The following is a 21,636-nucleotide window of genomic DNA, read 5'->3' on the forward strand; positions in this document are numbered from 1 at the left end:
AATAATTGATTTTAACATGCTATTCTTGTTAATTTTTAATGTGCCTTTCTTTTATAAGTGAAATTTAGTCATATGTGTATAATCTATAATTTACGTTTACAGTAGTACTATAACAAAAGAGATTACTTGAAATTCAAAAAGCAAGTGAATTCTGACCACACTGCCTGTTTATTTGAAGCAATACTGAAAAGAGATTGTAGTACAACAGAAAGATGTGTTCTGTAATGCAAAGGAGCACTTGTCATATGCCATAAATCTTGAGTTTTTAAAAAGTTTATTTAATACAAAGATGTTCTTAAAATTCTTTTAGTAACATTTTATTTAAATTATAAAAGCAGCACATAGAGCTATATATGAGAGATCTGTCAGGGAAAAGCTCAGCCATTATTAACATAACAAGAACAGTGTGCATGAGATCAGTGTAACCTGGAAGCCAAGGAGAGTGGACTGGAATGCACATGTGTTCAGAACGACAACTTCACTGTACTCGTCGGTGGGGTGGTAGATACCATTCAGTGAGCATGTGTGCTATGTGGCTGCCTCGTTCAAAATGACTGAGCGAGTTGAGCAACACTCACAGTGAGTCGAGTACCAAATTTTGCATTAAGCTTGAACATTCCTTTGAGGAAACTTTAGGGATGATTCAGAAGGTCACAGCTATGGGCAACTGCTGACTGGCAGCTTCATCACTAAAATGTACCAATTTTTCATGCAACCTACCTGTTGCAGAATTTTTTAGTCAAACATCAAACTGCCTAGGAGATTGAGCATCACTACAACCCAGATTTAGTACCCTACGACTTGTTTTTTTGCAAAACTGAAATCACCTTTGAAAGAGAAAAGATTTCAGACCATTGATGAGATTCAAGAAAATACGATGAGGTAGCTGATGGTGATTAGAATTGAGTGAGGTCCCAAGGTGCCTACTTTGAAGGGGACTGAGGCGTCATTGTCTTACATACAATGTTTCTTCCATCTTGTATCTTCTTTAATGAGTGTCTGTTTTTCATATTACATGGCTGGATACCTTCTGGACAAACCTTATGTAATAAATTCTTACTGCATTAATACAAGTTTATGAGCTTAACACACTGAAGAAATGGAGCTAATCCATAAGGATAAATTATTAGTGTTTTCCAGAATTATTCTCTTCCAAAATATAAGAAACATCACTACAAATTAAGTGGTAAAGATGTTGATATCTCGATAAATCTCCCATAAAAATGTAAATTACTAACCCCATAAAGACCGCTTTCCTGTTTACTCAAAATGGAGCAAAATTAAATAAACCAAATTAATTTCCCCAAACAGGGCAATAGAAAATTATACTTTTAAAGTTTATTCTCTTCTACTAGTAAACTAGTCATCACAATTTCATTATCATCAGTCATTTCTAAATCTGTATTTAGGAAAATAGTTAGGTCAGGTCAATTGCCCATGTATATAAATGTCACCCAAAACATACATTTTAAAATGCTTTTAGATACCAGTAACATGTAGTTCCCTATTCAAAGTTAGCGTGTTTAATGTAGTACTATTAAGTTGGCTTGGGACATTGTATTCGCCTGCCTGTTTAAAACACTCTTATCAGAGTAGACATCTGACTAATAACAGATTTCCTGAAGTAATATAAATTAACAATGAATATTTGCTACTTTTTCTAGAGGACCCTAAATCAAAGAGTAAACTACCTTTGCTTTCAAACATAACCAGTAAACACTTTCTGGCTATTATTAGGCAATGGAATTTAAAAGAGTTAATTATATTAGTCTGTTTATGAGAGTTTGTAAACTATGTGATCTTTTTTTCTGTAACAGATGCAAGTGTCCATTTGTACTACATACATCTGTCAAGATTGGGGTGAGAAAAGAGGAAAAGGGACTGATACATACTCCAAGCATAAAATTACTTTAGTTCTAAGCTTATTGAATAATATATCCATTAAGAATTTTAAAATCCCATTTTCATCACAGCATACTCAGACATCTCATCTTGAAATGATTTGTGAACAAGTGCATGAACTGGCAAAAAGGGTTGGCAAGTGATGCAGGAATGGAAAGTGATCGGCTGTAGTCAAGACCGGCATTCGTGGTCCAGCTACATGGGTGGATCTTGGAATTCAAAACTAGCTCCCACACATCAGATATAAAGGATGTTATCTTCATGTCCCAATACGGTATTTTCTCAATAAAGGTTTTGCTATTTTTTTCAGCAAAATAGCTTCTAGGTTTTTATAGTGGATTACAAAGGTGAGTATAGCACTATCTGTTATAAATTATTAAGACTAAATATTGGAATCATTCCCATAGTCCCATGTTGCCTAAATTAATAGGAAGCGATTGTGTAAGAATTGTAATCACTACTCGTAAATGAATGCTTTAAATGCAATTTATTTTAAATTTCATTAAAATTAAAACTGTACTAAATATAAACTTTGCATTTCTGCACTAGTGTCAACCAAATAATAGTACCAGTAAATATAATTCTAATTTAATACATACTTGTATATGTCAGATACATGACTAATAGTTGGTTGAGACTGATTTCATTCTAGTCTACATGACTCAAAAGTGTGTGGGGCTACTGTATGTTTCTCAAAAAGAATAAAAATACAAATTATACAATAAATAAAAACTAGTTTTGTTGAAAATTATATACTTGCAATGAATGGATGAGATATTTATTTGCTGTGTATAAAACACAGATTGTAGAAACATGTCTCCATTATAAATATTAGATCTTTCTGAATATAAGGCCATCATCTCTTGATAGGTTAGTACAAATTTTAGTACTTTCATTTTAAGTTTTGATAGTTTAAAACAGTTGTACTGTAATATCCTGTTGGCCTAAAATGGAGCAGGGGCTGGGGACACTGCCCCTGTGCAGTCAAACATCCTTATATAACTTTTTGACTCCCCAAAACTTAACTGCCAATAGCTTCCTGTTCACCAGAAGCCTTACTGAAAACATGAACAGTGACGGACAAATATTTTTATATTATATGTATTATATCATGTATTCCTACAATAAAGTAAGCTAGAAAATATGTCACTCAGAAAATCATAAGGAAGAGAAAACACACTGGTAGTATAAATACCATATGATCTCACCTTTAACGGGAGACTAAACAACAAAACAAACAAGCAAACAAAATATAACCAAAGACACTGAAATAGAGAACAGGCTGACAGTGACCAGGGGGGAGAGGGGAGGGAATTTCAGGGGAAATAGGGGAGGGATTTAGAGGAACATATATAAAGGATACATGGACAACAACTGAGAAGGGTGGAAATGGGAGGGGGGGCAGCGCGGTGGGGGATGGGCTGGGCTGGGAGTAATAGAAAACTGTACTTGAAAAATAATTAAATAAATTTTAAAAAATTGACACCTCAAAAAATAAAAAATAAAAATATTTAAAAAAAAGAAAAAAAATCTGTTTATACTTGTACATGGGCCTACACAGTTCAAAACCACAATGTTCAGGGATCTGTTCGTAAAGTGTACAACTCAAAGGCATTTAGTACATTTACAGGTGAGTAATGATCACTGTAGTCTAATCTGATAATACTTTCACAGCACCCAGATGAAAAAGTGGACCCACCTACAGTCACTCTCCCCAGTCCTTGCCACCATTTCATATAAATGAGATAATATAATGTGTAATCTTTTGTGACTGGATTTTTTCATTTCACAGAATGTTTTGCAGACATATCCACTTTGAAGAATGTATCAATGATTTTGCTTTGTTTATTTTGATTTCCAAATAATATTCTATCATCTACAAAAACCATATTTTGTTTATTTTTTCTTTAACTGATGGGCAGTGGGTGTTTCCACTTTTTTGCCTAATACCAATAATGCTGCTATGAACACTGTGTACAAGTCTTCGAGTGGATTTATGTTTTCATTTTTCCCAGGAGTGAAATTGCTGGGTCATATGATAAGTTTGTTTAACTTTTTGAGTATCTACCCAACTGTTTTACAAAGTAGCTAGCTGCACCATTTTACAAGGCCACCAGCAACATATGAGGATTCTAATCTGTTTCACATCCTCACCAACATGTGTTATTATGTGTTTCATATGTGTTATTATTGTTTGAATCTTAAATAAATAATATTTGCTTATTGCTTGAATCTTAAATAAATATGAAGGGTTTCATATGTGTTATTATTGTTTGATTGTAAACTTCTAGTAGGTAAAGTTGTGACCTAAAGGAATCTCCAGCTATGTAAGTTATCATACTCTTTTGGTTCCAATAAGAGCTCAAGTCCAATATTCAACTTCATATGTGTCAATACTTCCTCATTATCTTATATTTTCCCACAGACCAAGATGGAGTTGAAGATATCTGGTGATAATGTACCAACAAGGTAGAATATTCACCTCAGTGAAATATTACAAGTAAGAATATTTTACAACATCAAGTAATATTATGTTTAAAAAATATTCCAAATATTTTAACTTTCTCTGAGTGGTTTGCAGTGCTTAGAAACTATGAAATGTGTTAAATAAACCTGTGCACACAACTTGCAGATAACTATCAAGTTCAATGTTCCTCGGCTAGGCTCTTCTTAAATAAACTACAATGTAGTATTTTAAAAAATCAATAATCACTTTTATACCCAAATGACTAATGCCACTTAGGCAATGATGTGAAAACAAAGAACTCTTGGGGCTTTCAAGCAGCAGGGGAGAGGCTGCCCCTTTTAGTACTGGCCTTAATCTAGCGAGCTGGGAGACAAATCTGACTTAATAGATGATTTATACAAATTTTCAGATCATAAAATTTGATTTCAATTACTTTTCTGAGCTTGGCTATGCTTTTAGTACTCAAGGATGTTCTGATCCATTATAAAGGTTCATAACCCAATCCACATCTTCCAGAAACCCCTTACCAATTTCCAAGCCTACACACTTGAACTCGTTGGCTAATCTCTGGGCTTTGCTCCTTCTTAACATGCTGCCTCCTCTGAAACCAACTTCCAATCCTTTTCCAATCTACTCATCACACAAATTACTAGTCTTTCAGTTATGTATTAAGATTACAAGGCAAGTGCTATAAACTATAAATGTGACTTTTTTCTTGAAAAAATATCAGCTGTGCAAACTTTGCATTTTGTGGTAATACTGAGGTAATTAAAATTTAAATGAAAAGATTAGTTTCAGGTCATGATATCAAAGTATTTAGCTCTGAATTTCCAAATCTTTCCTGTCTGAATCACTGGAAAGTCAATGTCTGCCTTTATCTTCTGACAGTATCATATTAGGTGGCCTCACTAAATGGCCATCTATAATGATGTAAATGAAGCTAAGGGAAGATACACAAATAGATAAAATGGAATAAATGCCAATTGTTAACACTGCAATTTAGACCTGTGGCCCACTTACTGGGTGTTAGTATTTTTCAAATGACTCCACTGGTCTTTAATCGAATTTTGTATATGTCTGATTATTGTGACTAAGTGTTAAGTACATTCTCAGTAATAATGACAGTACAGATAAAAAATTTTTATTAAGTAACATCAGAAAATAATAGCAGGCCTCTCTTACAAGCATTGCAAATTGATGGCAAACTGATTTTTTGCAACTGCTCAAAATCACATTAAGTATTCTTCGTGTGTGTGTGTGTGTGTGTTGTACATAATAATCAATTTAATATCCCTAATAACATTTCATAGTAAAACAAATCCCAATCCATAAGTCACATGGAATATGATAGTTACCACTATCTGTACCAAAAATATTTATTTTACCTACCAAAACAATTTTTTCTCTTACCATTGATATAATTTTCTACTAGAAATGTAAGCTATTGCTATTATTAAAGGTTTCAGAGATCAAACTTCATTGTCACTATAATAAAATACAGCCACATAACTTAAGAGGAGAAAAAAGGGAGCCATATCTATTTGGATCACTGTACTATACATTGAATGACTTTATTCTATACACATTCTACATGTTTCAGACTAAGGAGTAAACATTTGATAATGATGAGGTTCCAACAATAAATTAAAGATACTGCCAAGGCATAAAAATCATTGGTCTTCAGAAGAATTTACAGAAAATCGCTGATAATATGTGTCCAAATTCTTGCTAGGTTTAGTTTATTTAAGACTGTGATGTTTACATATTTGTATTAAAAATTTAATATGGCACATGAGAACATGGACAAAAGCAAAAACCTTGAGATAGTAATGTTTTAAAAATCATGTGGTGATGAATGAGCAGGAAGAGGGAAATGCCATTTGAAATAAACAGAAGAGGAACAAGAAAGAATTTTGATAATAAGTAACAAGATATGCATGCAGCCATCCTTCAAGTTGTGAAAAAATTCATTGCTTACATTTTTCTTTGGGAAGATATCTTGATTAAACTCCTGATGGAACATAATCTTCTCATTTCAGCTTCTCAAGTAAATAAAAATGATGGAATGAGTTTTCTTTTTTCAATACCTGCTTTATCAATGGGCAAACAGCATTGTGCAGCTATTGGATTGAATGAAGTCTCATAGAGTAGAAAAACATTTTTTCCATGTATTCTAATGGCCCATATGTGGAAACTTTATTTAAAACATATAAACAAGACATTAAATGTTCTATGCTTGTCTGTAATAGAATTTTTAAATACTCTTTAAAAATGCATTAATTTTACAAACAGAGAGAGAGAGAGAGAGAAACATAGATTTGTTGTTCCCCTTTCAATTTATGCATTCATTGGTTGATTCTTGTATGTGCCCTGACCGGGGATTGAACCTGCAACCTTGGCATATTGGGATGACATTCTAACCAACCGAGCTACCCAAGCCAGGGCTATGATAGAATTTTAATGCAATTACCCTCATCCTTTTCTTTTCTCTACCATCCCTTTTGTCTTTATCTGTTTTACTTCTCTTTGAGTTCAGAAAAACCGTGGTTGTGAAACTGAACTATTATTAAAGATTTTTTTTTAAAATCAGTGCCTGGGAAATAAATTAGCCTCTGTTCCCACAAAGTAATAATGTCAGTAAATGAGAGTTTCCAGTTATGGTGCAGGAAATTAAAGCAATGATGGCCAAAGCTTTAACAAAGTCACAAGGGACTACACATTATTGATTCTAAGAAAAGATAGATTCTTACTACCCAGAAAATGACATGTGTTTCAAAATAAATGACTAAAACACAAAGGAAAAAACTTAAGTTGATTCCCTAAGAGGAAAATTTGCAAATATCTAAAGAGAACAAAAATCAACATAAAATATAAATAAAAACAAATAAGGAGCTGCAAAAGAGCAAAACAAAACTGCTACACACAGTATTTAAAGTAGCATAAGGTCACACATAAGTATGACATTCAATTTAATATCTTAAAGAGGAAATGCTTTAATTAAAACATAAAATCCTATGATCTGAAGAGAGTTATTTCTCACGGGTTTCTTTTTTGGGGGTGATGACAATGTTCTAAAATTAGATAAAAGTGATGGGTGCCTAATACAGTGAATGTTCTAAGAATGATTGAAGAGTGAATTTTAAAGTATATGAATTATATCAACAAAGATGTTATTTGTAAAAATCCTATGATCTATCTAATACCTCTTCCTTAAAATGTTTTTAGAGGTAACGCTAGATAATTTTTTATGTATTCCTAATCTGTTCCACAGTTGTCAGTGGAATCCACAAAACAGACCACAATTCACAATGTTAGATTGAGAGTAATTACTACTAGTTACATTTAGACAAAGGGCTTTCTGCAACCTGTCACTGTGCTCCAGAAGAATATTCAAAAAAAGTGAAATAGTCTTTGAATCATATACTTGGTCTCCCTGCACCAGCAGGTATTCTATTTTAACTATCCCCGCAATAATTCTGGAGTCCTCTTCTTATTGTTTCCTCCTCAAGAATCGTTTCGTGCGGGAAGCGAGCTGCTGCATCACCAGCATATTCAGGCTGCTGACTGATGGCGGAAAAGTCATGAAATTTGGCCTATTAACTCCGAGACAAATGGATGTTACCTAACCTCACCCCAGCCTTCACTATTGCTTGGACATCTTTTTCTTAATGTCTAATGAGCTCCTTAACACATTTTCTGTAGTCCTCATTTCAAAGCTTTCAAATCTCCTGTGCTATCAGGATGACCTCACCTGAGGACTCAGCAGAAGACAGCATTTCCTCCTCGATGGAAAAGCTCTTCCACTCCAAAATTTACCTTACAGGATGGAGCAAAGTAGGTTTACAGTTCTTTGTGTAGAAAAATAATAATACGATATTAAGAAATAATACTGCAAAAATAAATTGTTTCGTGGACTCACCACTGTAAACCTACTTTTGCTCCACCTTGTGTGTATTCTCTCCACACTCATCTCAGGAGACAGGGGGTATTTTACCACCTCGGGAACATCACAGTGTGGTGGAAATAAACATGGCTCGTTTCATCACACACCTGCCACTCTTTAGGTCTACAGTCATATAGGCAAGGCAATGAATACATCTGGAGTTGGTGGATACTAAAGACACTTCAGTACTAAAATCAAGGTTTTTCTCATCTTACATCCAATATTAGGCCTTTCTACCCTTCTAGAAACTTCCCTTTATATATATATATAAAACACATGAGGCATTTTTCTCTGTAGGATTCTCCTCCTTTCAGCTTGATGCTTCACAGACTAGACAAGCTCAGAGCTCCATTTTTTTAATCCTTCTGTATTACTGTTATCTTGAGTTAATATTTTCACTATCTCTCAATCAAATTTCCTTGGGGTGTAGATAATACTTGAACACTACTTTTTAGTGACTTATCTCCTTCCACACATTCTAATTTGGCCTTTGCTTCTAGCATTTTATCAAAATAGTTGTTGCAAAGGTCAAACGATTTTCCCTGGGTGCTTACCTTGTTTGAGTTAACTTTGACAGAAAACACTATGGTTCTGAAACACTGTCTTGAAACTTTCTTCTCACTGACCCCAATCTGGTAGTGCTCTTTCCAAGGCTCTGTTCACCTGTTCTCTCTCCTATATTTATTTTCAGTTTTCAATCTCCAATCTATGTCCTAACTGTGGCTCTTCATCTGAGATCTATCCTGGTCACCTCTAATCTTGTCCTCTTGGATCTTTTATTCATTCTCAGGGTGCCAAATGTCATACTGAAGTGGATTACAAAACTGTTTTTCATGGAGCTCCTTAAGAGTACATTGGGCAGCTCCACATATATATCTCACCGATTTAAAGTTACACTGAAAATGGAAGGTATCACTATACCCCAATACCCACCTGGGGAAAGGAAAGAAAAAACACACATTCCCCACACTCCTTTCTCTCTCTTAATGACGAATGATCTCACCAGGGACTAGAACTGACACGTCTGGAAGAAGAGAAGCCGTTAGGGTCAGGACAGCACTGTCCTCTGAAACGCAGTTTTAATTCCCATTTGACACACACCTCAATGCCCTGAAAAATATTAAGACAATCATCTCTTCCTAATTACTCAGGGTTATAATTAAGATCATGAAAAAGCGTGCTGCTTGAAAACAGCATCAGCCTGAGTCTCAGCATTTCTTTTTTCTTTTTGCGTCATAACAAAAAGCACAACCATGAATTGAGTTACCCCATTTGGTTCTCCAGTTCCTTCATTAATCGCTGTGATTCGATAAAAAGACCTTAGCTATCAGGAAAATCCTAAGCTTTTATTTTTAGTAGATTTAAAAGTGAGAAAAAAAGACTGAGAACATCTACTCACACTTTATCTGTCCCGTAGCTCCTATAGTCCACTGCGGCCGACACCGCCACGATGAGCGCCGGCATCCCATAGCCGACCAGGTAGAAGTACTTCCTGCGTGAATGCTCACTCTCGAACACCTCCACCAGCATGATGTAGAGCTGCACGCCCTCCAGGAACATCCAGGTGAAGGCGGCCAGGAAGAAGAAGTGCAGGAGGGCGGCAAAGACCGCGCAGGCAATCTAGCGGGAGGGACAGACGATTTAGTGGAACAATCCCTCCATGAAACAGTGCCAACCACCGTAAAATGAAAGTAAATATTTATCGAGACTTCAGTAAAAATATAGGTCTGCAAAAGAATAATCTGCATGAAATTCTTAAAATTCAGATGTTAAAACGTATTTAAATAAAACCTGTCTTTGAAAATTATATTTCACATTTTATTAATAATGGCTGGTGGATGACAACATAGCATTTGGAAAGAGTTCAAAGAGCCTACTGATACTTATTGATGGGATTAGTCTAAAGGTTTTACAAATAGATCTTGGGGATTTTTTTTCTTGATCATATCATGTGTGGTCATGTATTAATTATTAGTAAATAAAAGAGAAATACTAAAAGCAAGAAGTTCTTAAAATTAAATAATTACAGTATTTTATAATAGATAATTGATCCATCATTACTAATTCTACTTTATTTCTGCCCTGCCTTATTCCACAAAGGATATAAGGTGTCACTGTTAAGGTTCACACTACATAGATATAAAGTTAGATCTGATTAAAATACAGCATTCCAGATGTGCTTTCTCCCTTAATTTTGTGTTATTGTACTAAATATTGTTCCAGACAAGCTTGGTCAGAAAAGGTAGCCGATAGTTTAAAACAGTGTGAACTATTTTGTTTGGCATATGTTATAATGTACTACAAGGTCCAGCTGACCATATATTAATTTTTTCATGTTAGTTCCTCAAATGCTTACTCTTTTGGGGGGCATTTTCATTTCTTATAAAAAGTCTCAACTAAAATCTATAGCTCCTCCTAGAAAGGGGAGACAAATTTATAGGACTTATCAGATTAGTATGGATTCAATGACTCATGTGATCCTTGAGAAATGAGACAAAAGAGATCAATTTCTTTGGTTTTGAGAGATGATGGGGAGGGGAGGAAGTCCAAGGTCAGAGGGCTAGAGAGAAAGCAGAGCCTGCCCAGCATGTGATGCAGAAAAGGACACCTGTCCAACGGTGAGAGGAAGACAAGTTGGGCTGGCTGCACTCTACCCAAGGTTTTCATATCAAACATTGTGACTTATGCTCTTGTCAGAAATTAGTTTTGTACAGCATGCAATATTTGGTGTGTAACATCAGGAAACAAAAATGAGAATAAGGTTGCTGAATGAAAAGAACATGCCATTTGAATTGCTAGTTAAGAAGAAAATAAAATGCTTTCCTTTTGAAACATAAAACAGTTTTCCATTTCTTGGTTTTTAGTTAGAATTCCAACTATTAATTCTTATCAGAAGGTTTTACTTTTGGGGCAAAAAAATGTGTACTTTGCATATTCATGTGTGTGTGTTTATGGGAAAAGCTGTCTGTCACATTTGTATATGATAACCAATTAAAAGCATAATCAGCATAATTGTAGCCTTTATAGCCATTAATCATGAATGTGTAATCACAAACACAAATGCAATTGCATGTTTATTGTAAAGTACTCTATACATAAGGACACATACTAGAAAATAGCATTAAGTGAATGAATTATTCATTATGCCTACAAGTCTTTTAAAAAAGAAAGTTTTCATTTGCAATTTTAGAGATGAGAACAAACTTCACTATGTTCTTGAGTCTTAAATAAATATGAAGGGTTTCACAGAATCATAACTGGGCATGGCCTGTGTAATATGTGATCTATTATTCACATTTTTGGTATCATTTTACCAAGAATAGTTAGCTAGTACTGTTCCTTCTCTCTCTCTCTCTCTCTCCCTTCACCCCTTCCTCTCTCCCTCACTTTGTATCTCTCTTAATATGATTAAATGCAGGTACCAATAATATTAAAGTATGAAGTTGGCACTTAAAGATGTGAACAGAACTTGAACAAATATAAATTACCAAACAAAATTTGGAAGAGTTATATATTCAAAAATGTACCTGCAGTTTGATCTATTTTCCAAAATATGTCAATTCGAAAAACTTATTTAGGCACACCTTTTTACATCATATCCACAGGTTTTAAACAAAGCATATTATAAACTTCAAAAAAACAATTATATCTATTAGAAAAGATACTACTCCATTTCCCAAAATATTTTATTTAACTTTCTTAATATTCTGCTCTGTAGTTTTTTTCAAAGAATGAAAGATCTAATACACAATTCTTTAAAAAGATTTATAAACAAATTTCTGAGGAAATGTACATTCATACATCCATAACATTTGCTGCTGCCTTATGACAATGGAGCATGACAAGGGGGAAACTGAGTAAGATTTGAAAGTATCAATCTTGGATAACTGGGAGAGAGGGTATTGTCCAACTTGAGTGTTGCCAGCACCGCACAGCTGGAGGTGGAGAAATTGTCTACTCATATCAATGTCAGTTGCTTACCGGTTGGTCAGTTCGGTTGATCCCAATCAGGAAAAGCAGTTCTGCTACAAAGAGGCTGATGCAGAGGTTCTTGTGGATGGTGTTACGGTCACTTTGGAGCCCGCGGAAAAAGCAAAATGTGAAGATGCAAATCAGGAGACAAACAAGGGACAGCAAAATTCCAACCCACGTGATCACATCCAGGAGGAGGTCATGGACTGCATCACTGTGCTGGAAACACAACCGAAAATCCATAAATTGCAAGTATGCAGTGTAACCAGTTATAAAGAGTGACAAGGGCCTGGATTCATGAAGCACAATTTTAATAATGTACTAAATATTCTCCACATACACAATGAATATGGTAATTATTTGGGTTTTCTAGTCCATAGGTAAAATATTTTATCTTTTCTCTGAGGCATTACACCTTTGATATTCAGGGATGTCAACAGTCTCTGCACCTTGAGTAGCTACATACATTTGCACAATATAAATATTTGAAGCAAATCCACTGAAATCTGGACAACGATTTCAAGAAATGTTTAACCCATATCACTTCTAGGCTAATTTTTTTGACAAGTACTATTATGGAAATACGTCATTTAAAAATTAAGCTATACACTTAGCATAATGGTATTTCAACTGTGGAAATGATTTTTGAATGACTGGGAGATTTTTATGAAAATATAATTCTTTTGCCCTATAAATACTTTGTCAGAGTTTCCAAGGTCAAGTTATAAAAGCGTATATTTTTGTAAAGATACCCAGTTAATTCTGATGGATAGCCATATATTCGTACCATTTATTTAGTGGGGGATCAAAAAGAATGAGGATATTCCTGGATTTATATTCATATTGAATGGCTTCAGGAGATCAGGAAGTTTGAACTGTGAGGGTTTTGCATGAATAAATCCTGTTAGACACAGATTCAAAACAAGCATTTAGAATTACTATACCCGATAACAGCATATAGAACTAAGAAAAAGCTCAAGAAAAGTTCTGAATGAAATTGTGGTTTTTTTCCTGTTAAAGTAGTCATGTGAACTCCATGCCTGCCATATTCCTTGGTCTGTCCACTATCATATTTGTCCTTGTTCTAAGATTCAGACCTGGATTTCTGCCCCTACGGTTCCGTGGTTTTTGATTGGAGACTCAGAACCACTTCTGTGAAGCTTCAGAGTTTACAGTGCGCCAAGATGTTGGAGCAGAGTTGAGAAATCATCTGTAACTGTCCATTCCTCTTTTCTTTCTAGGTTTTTTTAAAACAACTAAACACCTAACTTCCATCACTAAGGGAATGAATAAACTAATAATGATTAATTTGTTCTAAAGAGTAGTAGAAAATCAGTATTCTGTATATCTACAGTGGGACACATGGATAACTTCTCAAAAGTCTAATTTTTCAAAAAGATTTGATCTATTTATTTTCAGAGAGAGGGAAATATAAAGAGAAGGAGGGAAACATTGATGTGAGAAACATCGATCGTTGCCTCTTGTACAGACCCCGACAGGGAGGGAAAGTGCTTCCCAGGCACAGGCCCTGACAACTGAACAAGCAAGCTTCTGCTTTGTGGCACACCACCCAACCCACTGAGCCACATGGGTCAGGGCCTAATATTTAATTTTTTTAATAAAAAAACATGTGTACAACAAAATAATATCTATATAAAATTATTAAAATGCAAAAATCAATGGCATTGATTTTTATGGATATGTGCCTAAATACTAACAGTGTAACATATGCATGGACAACTTTTTAGTAGAAAGTAAAAAGATGTGTTTCTAGTTGATGCCTTTTTAACTATGTAAATCATAAACACTGATTTTTAATTTAGGAAGAGAATTACTACATTTAGTTGTTTTCTACAATGCCAACTTTCCCTAAAAATACATAAATATCCAGGCTTTTCATTTTTATTTTTTTATTCAAACATCACACTTTTACATTTTATATAAACCACAGTATTCTGAATGTGAAAATTCTTCTTACAACTGAGGTACCACGCTGTAACTTGAATCACAGCACTTCTCATATTGCCAGATATGACTTCACGGTTGTTATTTGATTAAAAAAACTCTGCTAGAACACTGTCAATGAAACAGTTTTGAAATATTCCTGCATAACTCTAGATATATTTCTCAGAAGGAGCCGAAATCATGAAAGAAAACCACACAAAATTTTGCTTTAACAGCTTTGTTCTCCAGGGGATACCACTAAAAGTAGTGTTGGGTCTCTGATAGCTTAAATTACTTCTACTATTTGAGAGCGGAGAGTGGTTAGTGCTACCTGGTTCCCTGAACAGAGGGCTATTTGCTCTCTGCTTTGACTCAAAGGAAAGATGCTGTGATTGAGTATCAAGCACCAACCTTCAGCACAGCAGTCTTCCGTAATGGGAAAAATCGCAGGCATAATACATTCTCAAATGTATCCTAAAGACCTAAAATACTAAAAGGAAAGACAGAAAAAATAGAAGCAAAAAATCCTGTACTTCTCTGGGTAGTCGCCTTATTAGAGATGTATTTACTTTATTTAGCACCTTCACAGGTCCTTCCAAAACCCCATGCAGAGTTATTAAGAGGAGAATGCCAGATGTCAAAAAACAGCATAAAATGTGCATAGCACTCAAAGAAAACAAAAAGTCTAGTGATTAGTTCACCTTTCAGATATGACTGTGCAGCTCCAAAAACACCAATGCCAATATGTTGTGTATGCTGCCCTGTGACAGTTGTGACTAGTTGTGGGATACAACCCACAACTACAATTTTATCAGTAACATGAAGGGATGAGGACAATGGAGATGAAATACCAGTAAGAGCTGTTAGTACAGCCTTCTTTATAATGGTCTGCCTCTGCCACACTAGAACTTCCAGGGGACCAAGCCATGTAAACAGCCAAACCTCCTTCAAAAGGATGGACAATAGAAAAAAACGCCTAAGTATAGTTTTAACAATGTGGTCATGGACCAAGCATTCCTATTTCCAAAGTCCCGCATTGGTGAGTACCATGCAACTCAATCACCTACCACAAGAATCATATACCATTACGTGCCTTGAGAACTTTTAAATCTTATACCTTTATATATCCATAACTTAGTACTGAGTTTGACACATAAAATTTTTAATAAATATCTGCTTTTGAATATTATAATAATCCCACTCAGAACAAATCACCTTAAAAAGAGCTGACCCTTTTTATGTCAGTATGGCTTTAACATTCATTTAATCTTGACTGTTTAAAAAGGTATCAAAGATTATAGGTCCAAAACTGAGCCCTTCATCCTATCCGATTTCTCCACTCCCCACCTTTCCAAATCTGCTCTTCCCTCTGTTTTCTCCATTTCAGGAAATAGCAGCCTCATTCTTTGAGGTGTTCTGACCAAAAACTTAGGCGTCACAGTGATTCCTGTTTTCCACACACTATGATCAATCCATCAGGAAATCTTGTAGGTCCTGCCTTCTGATTCTGGCAGCCTCTCATCACCTCAATTGTACCAAATTAGTTTGAGCCACCTGATTTTTTTAGTAGTTTCCTAACTGATCTTCCTACTTTGACCCTCATGTTCCCCTTCTACATTCATTAGAACAGTTTCAAAAAAGTGTGTGTCATATAATACGACTCATTGATGAAAGCATACAGTGCCTCCCATCCATATCAATAAAAGTTAAAAAAAAGTCTTTATAAAGGTCAGCAAAGAACTGTAAGCTATGTATCCCTGTGTGTCATTGCCTATTTTCCCCTTTATTCAGTTCATTTCACCCTCGTTGGCCTGCTCTGTTCTTTGAATATGTGAAGCACATTCTAGCCTCAGAGTTTTTGTAATTGATGTGCTCTTGGCCTTGAATACTCTTCTGAAAGATACCTGCATGGCTTACCTACTGTCTTCAGTCCTTCATTCCAAGGTCAGGCCACCTTCTCCCAGAGGGTTTTCCTGATTCACTCTACCTAAAACTGTAAACATCTCTCCCCATTCTGATTCTCCATTATTACTGAACTGTTTTTTCTCCTTAGCACTTGCCTAAATTATACATTTTGTTGATACTTATTTATTGTCCACTAGAGATACACTCTAAGAGAACAAGTTGTTTTACTGCCTCTGATTACCAATGCATCCCTGTTTTCTTTAAAAAAAGTCTACCATAGTAGACTTTTAGTAGATAATTAATATGTTGATTGAATAAATCAATTTCTCTTTAATTATTCTTCTCTTCTACAATAGATTTAGATTATAAACTAGAAGTTGCATCATAATGCCATTGCACCGTTTTGGGGACTCTTCGGTTCTTCAATCACTTGCTCTAAAATCTTGATTCAAACTTTCAGAAAATTAGAACTGGAGAATGAAAAGCTTGTTATACCTTACTATCTTGTCAGATGATTATGACAATGGAGGTTAATTATGTACAGAAATAAGAGAACAATGAAAGTAGTCTTAGCATATACAGACATGAATTTGACCTTGTCATTCTAATTTTGAGTTATTACGTGAACAAACTACTCATCTATCAGAAGCCTCATATACTGAGAAATAAAATAACTCAGGCTTTAGGTTTCTGTGATGAGTAAGTAGGATAATATATATGAAGGCAAAAAAAAAAAGTCCATGCTTCTTTCCTTTATAATCTGAAAATATTCTGGATTTTTTCATGTTTGACAGCAACCTTCATATAAATAACTAAAAGTCTGTATAAATGATACAAGATGAATCAGAAAAATAATAACTGTAATAAATGTCAGTGTTATTTTAACTAAGGACACAAAACACTACTCCAACTAAGTGTTACTTATTTTCACTTTATAACATTGATGCTTAGTTAACATTATTAATACTACTTGTGCTACTGGTAAGTTTAGTCCTGTAAATACCCAAAACACATAAAGGAGGCAGATTTTAACTTCAGAAACTGAATTTCACTTTAATTCTATACAACTGTTTTCATGACTTCTAAATAATAGAGGACTCAATTTCACCTACATGTTCTTCCTTAACTTATAAGAAAAAGGCAAATCAAGACAGATATATATTTTAAAATGTTTCCATAGTTTGTATGATAGACTAGTATAATTTGTTGCAAAGAATGCTTGGAAAGCTCACAAAAATAATAAAAACAGGATTTTTAAAATTAATTTAAGAGAAGATGGGGAAGTATGAGGGAATTTAAGATACTTTTAGGAAGTTCAATGATTCTATATTCTCTATAATATAACTTTTTATTAAAGCAACATGTGATTTTTAGGCTTCCTATAAAGTTTCTATTTTTAAATAAAATGCCAGGCATGTTGTAAAAATCACAGAAAATTTATGATTTTCCTTTTTTATTTTGAAACCAAGGACTCTGCTTCGTTCCATTATTGTGGGTTACCGAGTAACGCAAACACTGCGTAAGGGTGAACTCCGCATTGCAGGAAACCACATGGCTTCTAGCACTTGGCTATTGAAAATTGTGCTGCTATGAACATTGGGGTGCATAGATTCCTTTGAATTGGTGTTTCAGGATTCTTAGGGTATAATCCCAGCAGGAGAATTGCCAGGTCAAAAGGCAGTGCCATTTTTAGTTTTCAAGGAAAGCCATAGTGTTTTCCACAGTGGCTACACCAGTCTGCATTCCCAACAACGTACTAGGGTTCCCTTTTCTGCACAACCTCATTAGCACCTCTTGTTTGCTGACTTGTTAGTGATGGCCACTCTGACTGGTGTGATGTGGTATTGCATTGTTACACTCTATTAGGAGGACTTATTTATTTTATTAGCATATTCAACCCTATAAAACACTACATGATAATACTATTTCCAATTTACACATGAAAAAACAGAAGCACAGAAAATACGTAATTTACCCAATATTACTGAACTAGTATGCAGTAGATACAGAATTAGTGGTAGGCCACCGACTGCCTGGGTTTGCTCAAAAGGTCTTTGTTTCAGTAGTTAATTTTGCATCCTGGGATAGCCCTCTCTAAGACATGAACAAATTTCAGAGATCAGAGATGGGTGTAGAAGTTTAAAAGAAAAGTAAAAATCCATATGAGAAAACACAGGCTGGAAGCAACACTATTTTTAGTCACAAATGGATTTAGTACCAATTATTCACCTTCCTTAGTGACTGCTGCTGTTTTTCACCCTGGCTATATTAATGTAGGCAGTCATGCCTACATTGGACATTCTCAGTAATGGATCATTTATTGTTGCACCACTCTGTTGTGATCCTCAGTTCCTCTTTGACTTTGCATTAACTGTTGTGTTTTATATCAAGACTGTGCTACTTTAATTTATAACACTGTGAATACTGTAATCACATTTTCTAATAGCTCGATGAAACTGAGAATGATATAACATAATAAGGTGATAATACTGAAAAAGAAGGTGAACGTGTTTTACTTTTAAGGACTCGTAGAAGGACATACAAAACTCAATTTGAGAGAGAACCAAAACACAGCATACTGCACAACATGCAGAAGTGATTCTGGGGCACTGCATGACAGCAAAGGTTGTGTGAATGTGGGCAGGGAGGCTGAGTCTCAAAAGTCTAGCATAAGACAGGCCATTTTTTGTAGAATCAGAAGGTTTTTTTCTCATAATCTTCCCATAAAAGATACCAATCCTGAGTTGAAATGAACAGTTGTAGAATAAGCTTGAGTAGACCACAAGAATACACATGCATTATTGCTTTGTTTCTTTGTGCATCAAAGTCAAGTCACTTTTCCTAATTCAGAGGATACAACTAAAAAAAATGTCTTGTGAATAAACAAAAGGTGGAATTTTTGAAACCAATAGTTTGGCTTCTTAAAATGTGGAGCTGATTTTGGCAGATCTTTCTAAAGATCCATGCTTTCTAAAGTATTTCAAGTAATGTGTTGAATCATAGCAAACAGAATAATGTTGTCCTTAGTTCTTGTGTATTTTAATTTGAAAAATGGAATTTCAAACCACCTTCTTGTTTTTTATAAAGATTTTAATGAAACTTCAGAAGACATAAAGAAAAAATTGACAACTTGATGCAGTATAAAGCAGACTTTTCTCATCTATCTGCATATTCAACAAACAGTGCAAATGTAAATTTTGGATAAGTCCACCCAGTATGTATATTTCTTATATAAGAAAATGAACAGTTCATACCTACTCAATGTCCTGTTCTGGAGAACTAGGACAACATCAGTGTGTGGTTACCTCTCAAATGAGACCCCCACTGGAGACCGGGCCCACAACCCAGGCATGTGCCCTGAATGAGAATCGAATCAACAACCCTTTGGTTCATAGGTTGGCACTCCATTCACTAAGCCACACCAGCCAGGGCGAGACAATATGAATTTTAAAAAAGAGAAGAGAAAGATGGAGGCATAGGTGGAAACACTGTGCCTTCTCCCACAACCAAGTTTGAACACAACAAAGGTCTGGAGAACTAGGACACACCCAAAGACCAGAAAACGGAATTATACGGAGTCCGACAACTACGAACCATTCAACGGGGACGGTAAGAGAGGTGGAGCCAGCAGCGGAGCTGGGTCAGGCAGGACAGATCCCCTGACCTAGGCGCGCAGACACTCTGGAACCAGTCGGGGTGTGGGGCAGACTGACCGTGGTCGCACATCTGTGCACAGTGAGACGGACCACACAGGCCCCAGGGGGCGAACCCAGTGGTGGAGGGCTGACGGCGGTGGCACACTCATGTGCAGTGGAACGAAACGCGTGGGCCTGGTGACGGTGGTGGTTGCGGCGCCAGGGCGGCAGGCGGCAGACGGCAGACCGGAAGCCATTGTCCCTCTTTGACCCCGCCCCCCCATACAACGTCACAACCCAGCGACTTAGTTGCCCTGCTCTAGTGAACACTTTAGGGCTCTGATCCTGATATGGAACAGGCACGAACAGCCCAAAAGATGGTGCAAGAAGAACTCAAAGTCCCAGAGCCAATAACTCTAAGTGACCGAGAAATTGCCAGCCTCTCAGAAGCAAAATTCAAGACACTTTATCAGGATGCTCACAGAACTGGTAGATTATAGTCACAAATTAGAGGAACATATGAAGGCTAAACTAATTGAAATGAAGGGAGATGCACAGGAAACCAATAGTGATGGAAAGGAAACTGGGACTCAAATCAATGGAATGGACCAGAAGGAAGAACAAAACATCCCACCAGAAAGGAAGGAAGAAATGAGAATTCAAAAAAATGAGGAGAGGCTTAGGAACCTCCAGGACATCTTTAAACGTTCCAACATCCGAATTATAGGGGTACCAGAAGGGGGAAAGAAACAGCCACGAGTGGAAAACGTATTTGAACAAATAATAAAGGAGAACTTCCCCAGTCTGGCAAAGGAAATAGACTTCCAGGAAATCCAGGAAGCTCAGAGAGTGCCAAAGAAGTTGGACCCAAGAAGGAACACACCAAGGCACATCATAATTACATTAGCCAAGACCAAAATGAAGGAGAGAATCCTAGAAGCAGCAAGGGATAAGGGGACAGTCACCTACAAAGGAGTACCCATCAGACTGTCAGCGGATTTCTCAAAAGAGACCTTACAGGCAAGAAGGGGCTGGAAAGAAGTATTCCAAGTCATGAAATCCAAAGACCTACAGCCAAGATTGCTTTATCCAGCAAAACTTTCATTTAGAATGGAAGGACAGATAAAGTGCTTCTCAGATAAGGTCAAGTTCAAGGAGTTCATCATCACCAAGCCCTTATTATATGAAATGCTAAAGGGACTTATATAAGAAAAAGAAGATGAAAAATATGAACAGTGAAAGGACAGCAAACACACAGTTATTAACAACCACACCTAAAACAAAAGCAAACCAAGAGGACAGCTAGATCAGGAGTGGAACCATAGAAATGAAGAACACATGGAGGGTTAGAAACAGGGGGGTGGGAGGGGGAGAAGCGGGTAGAAGGCACAGAAAATAGCATAGATGGTAGGTAGAAAATAGATAGGGGGGAGGGCGAGAATAGGGGGGAAATATAGAATCCAAAGAACTTGAGACACGTGGTTATAAACTAAGGGGGGCAGAATGGTGGGGGAGGGAGGGTGTGGGTGGAGGGGAATGAAGGGGGGAATAGAACAACTGTAATGGTATAATCAATAAAATATATTTAAAAATAAAAATAAAAATAATAAATAATAAAAAAATAAAAAAAAGAATTTCTCTAATTTTGAAATATATGACAGATGAGAACGAACAAAAAGATTATAGTAAAAGAAATGTATATGTTCTTTCTTTAAAACTGTGTAATAAATCCCAAACAGGCTATAAGGAAAAAAGATGAACTAACTCTACTTGAGCTGTATGAAGTTGTGCAGGTTCAGGACAAAAACTCATACAGAGAAAAAATGACTTATTTGGGGGATTTAAGATTGCTTCCAAAATATAACCAG

The 21,636-nt window shown here is 35.8% G+C and overlaps 1 protein-coding gene across 10 annotated transcripts in view; it reads right to left on the minus strand.

Moving 5' to 3' along the window:
* ADGRL3 (adhesion G protein-coupled receptor L3) overlaps positions 1-21,636 on the minus strand; it is a 761,742-nt gene that overhangs the window by 75,416 nt on the left and 664,690 nt on the right. For all 10 annotated transcript variants that reach the window (XM_037034108.1, XM_037034105.1, XM_037034109.1 and 7 more), the window contains 2 exons: positions 12,294-12,503; positions 9,712-9,932 (listed from right to left, as the gene is read on the minus strand). In XM_037034108.1, coding sequence (XP_036890003.1) covers positions 9,712-9,932; positions 12,294-12,503 — 431 coding nt within the window. The remainder of the gene's footprint in view (positions 1-9,711; positions 9,933-12,293; positions 12,504-21,636) is intronic.

Source organism: Sturnira hondurensis, unplaced genomic scaffold (assembly GCF_014824575.4).
Source record: "Sturnira hondurensis isolate 20B ecotype Veracruz unplaced genomic scaffold, ASM1482457v3 Scaffold0022017, whole genome shotgun sequence".
Classification (NCBI taxonomy): Eukaryota; Metazoa; Chordata; class Mammalia; order Chiroptera; family Phyllostomidae; genus Sturnira; species Sturnira hondurensis.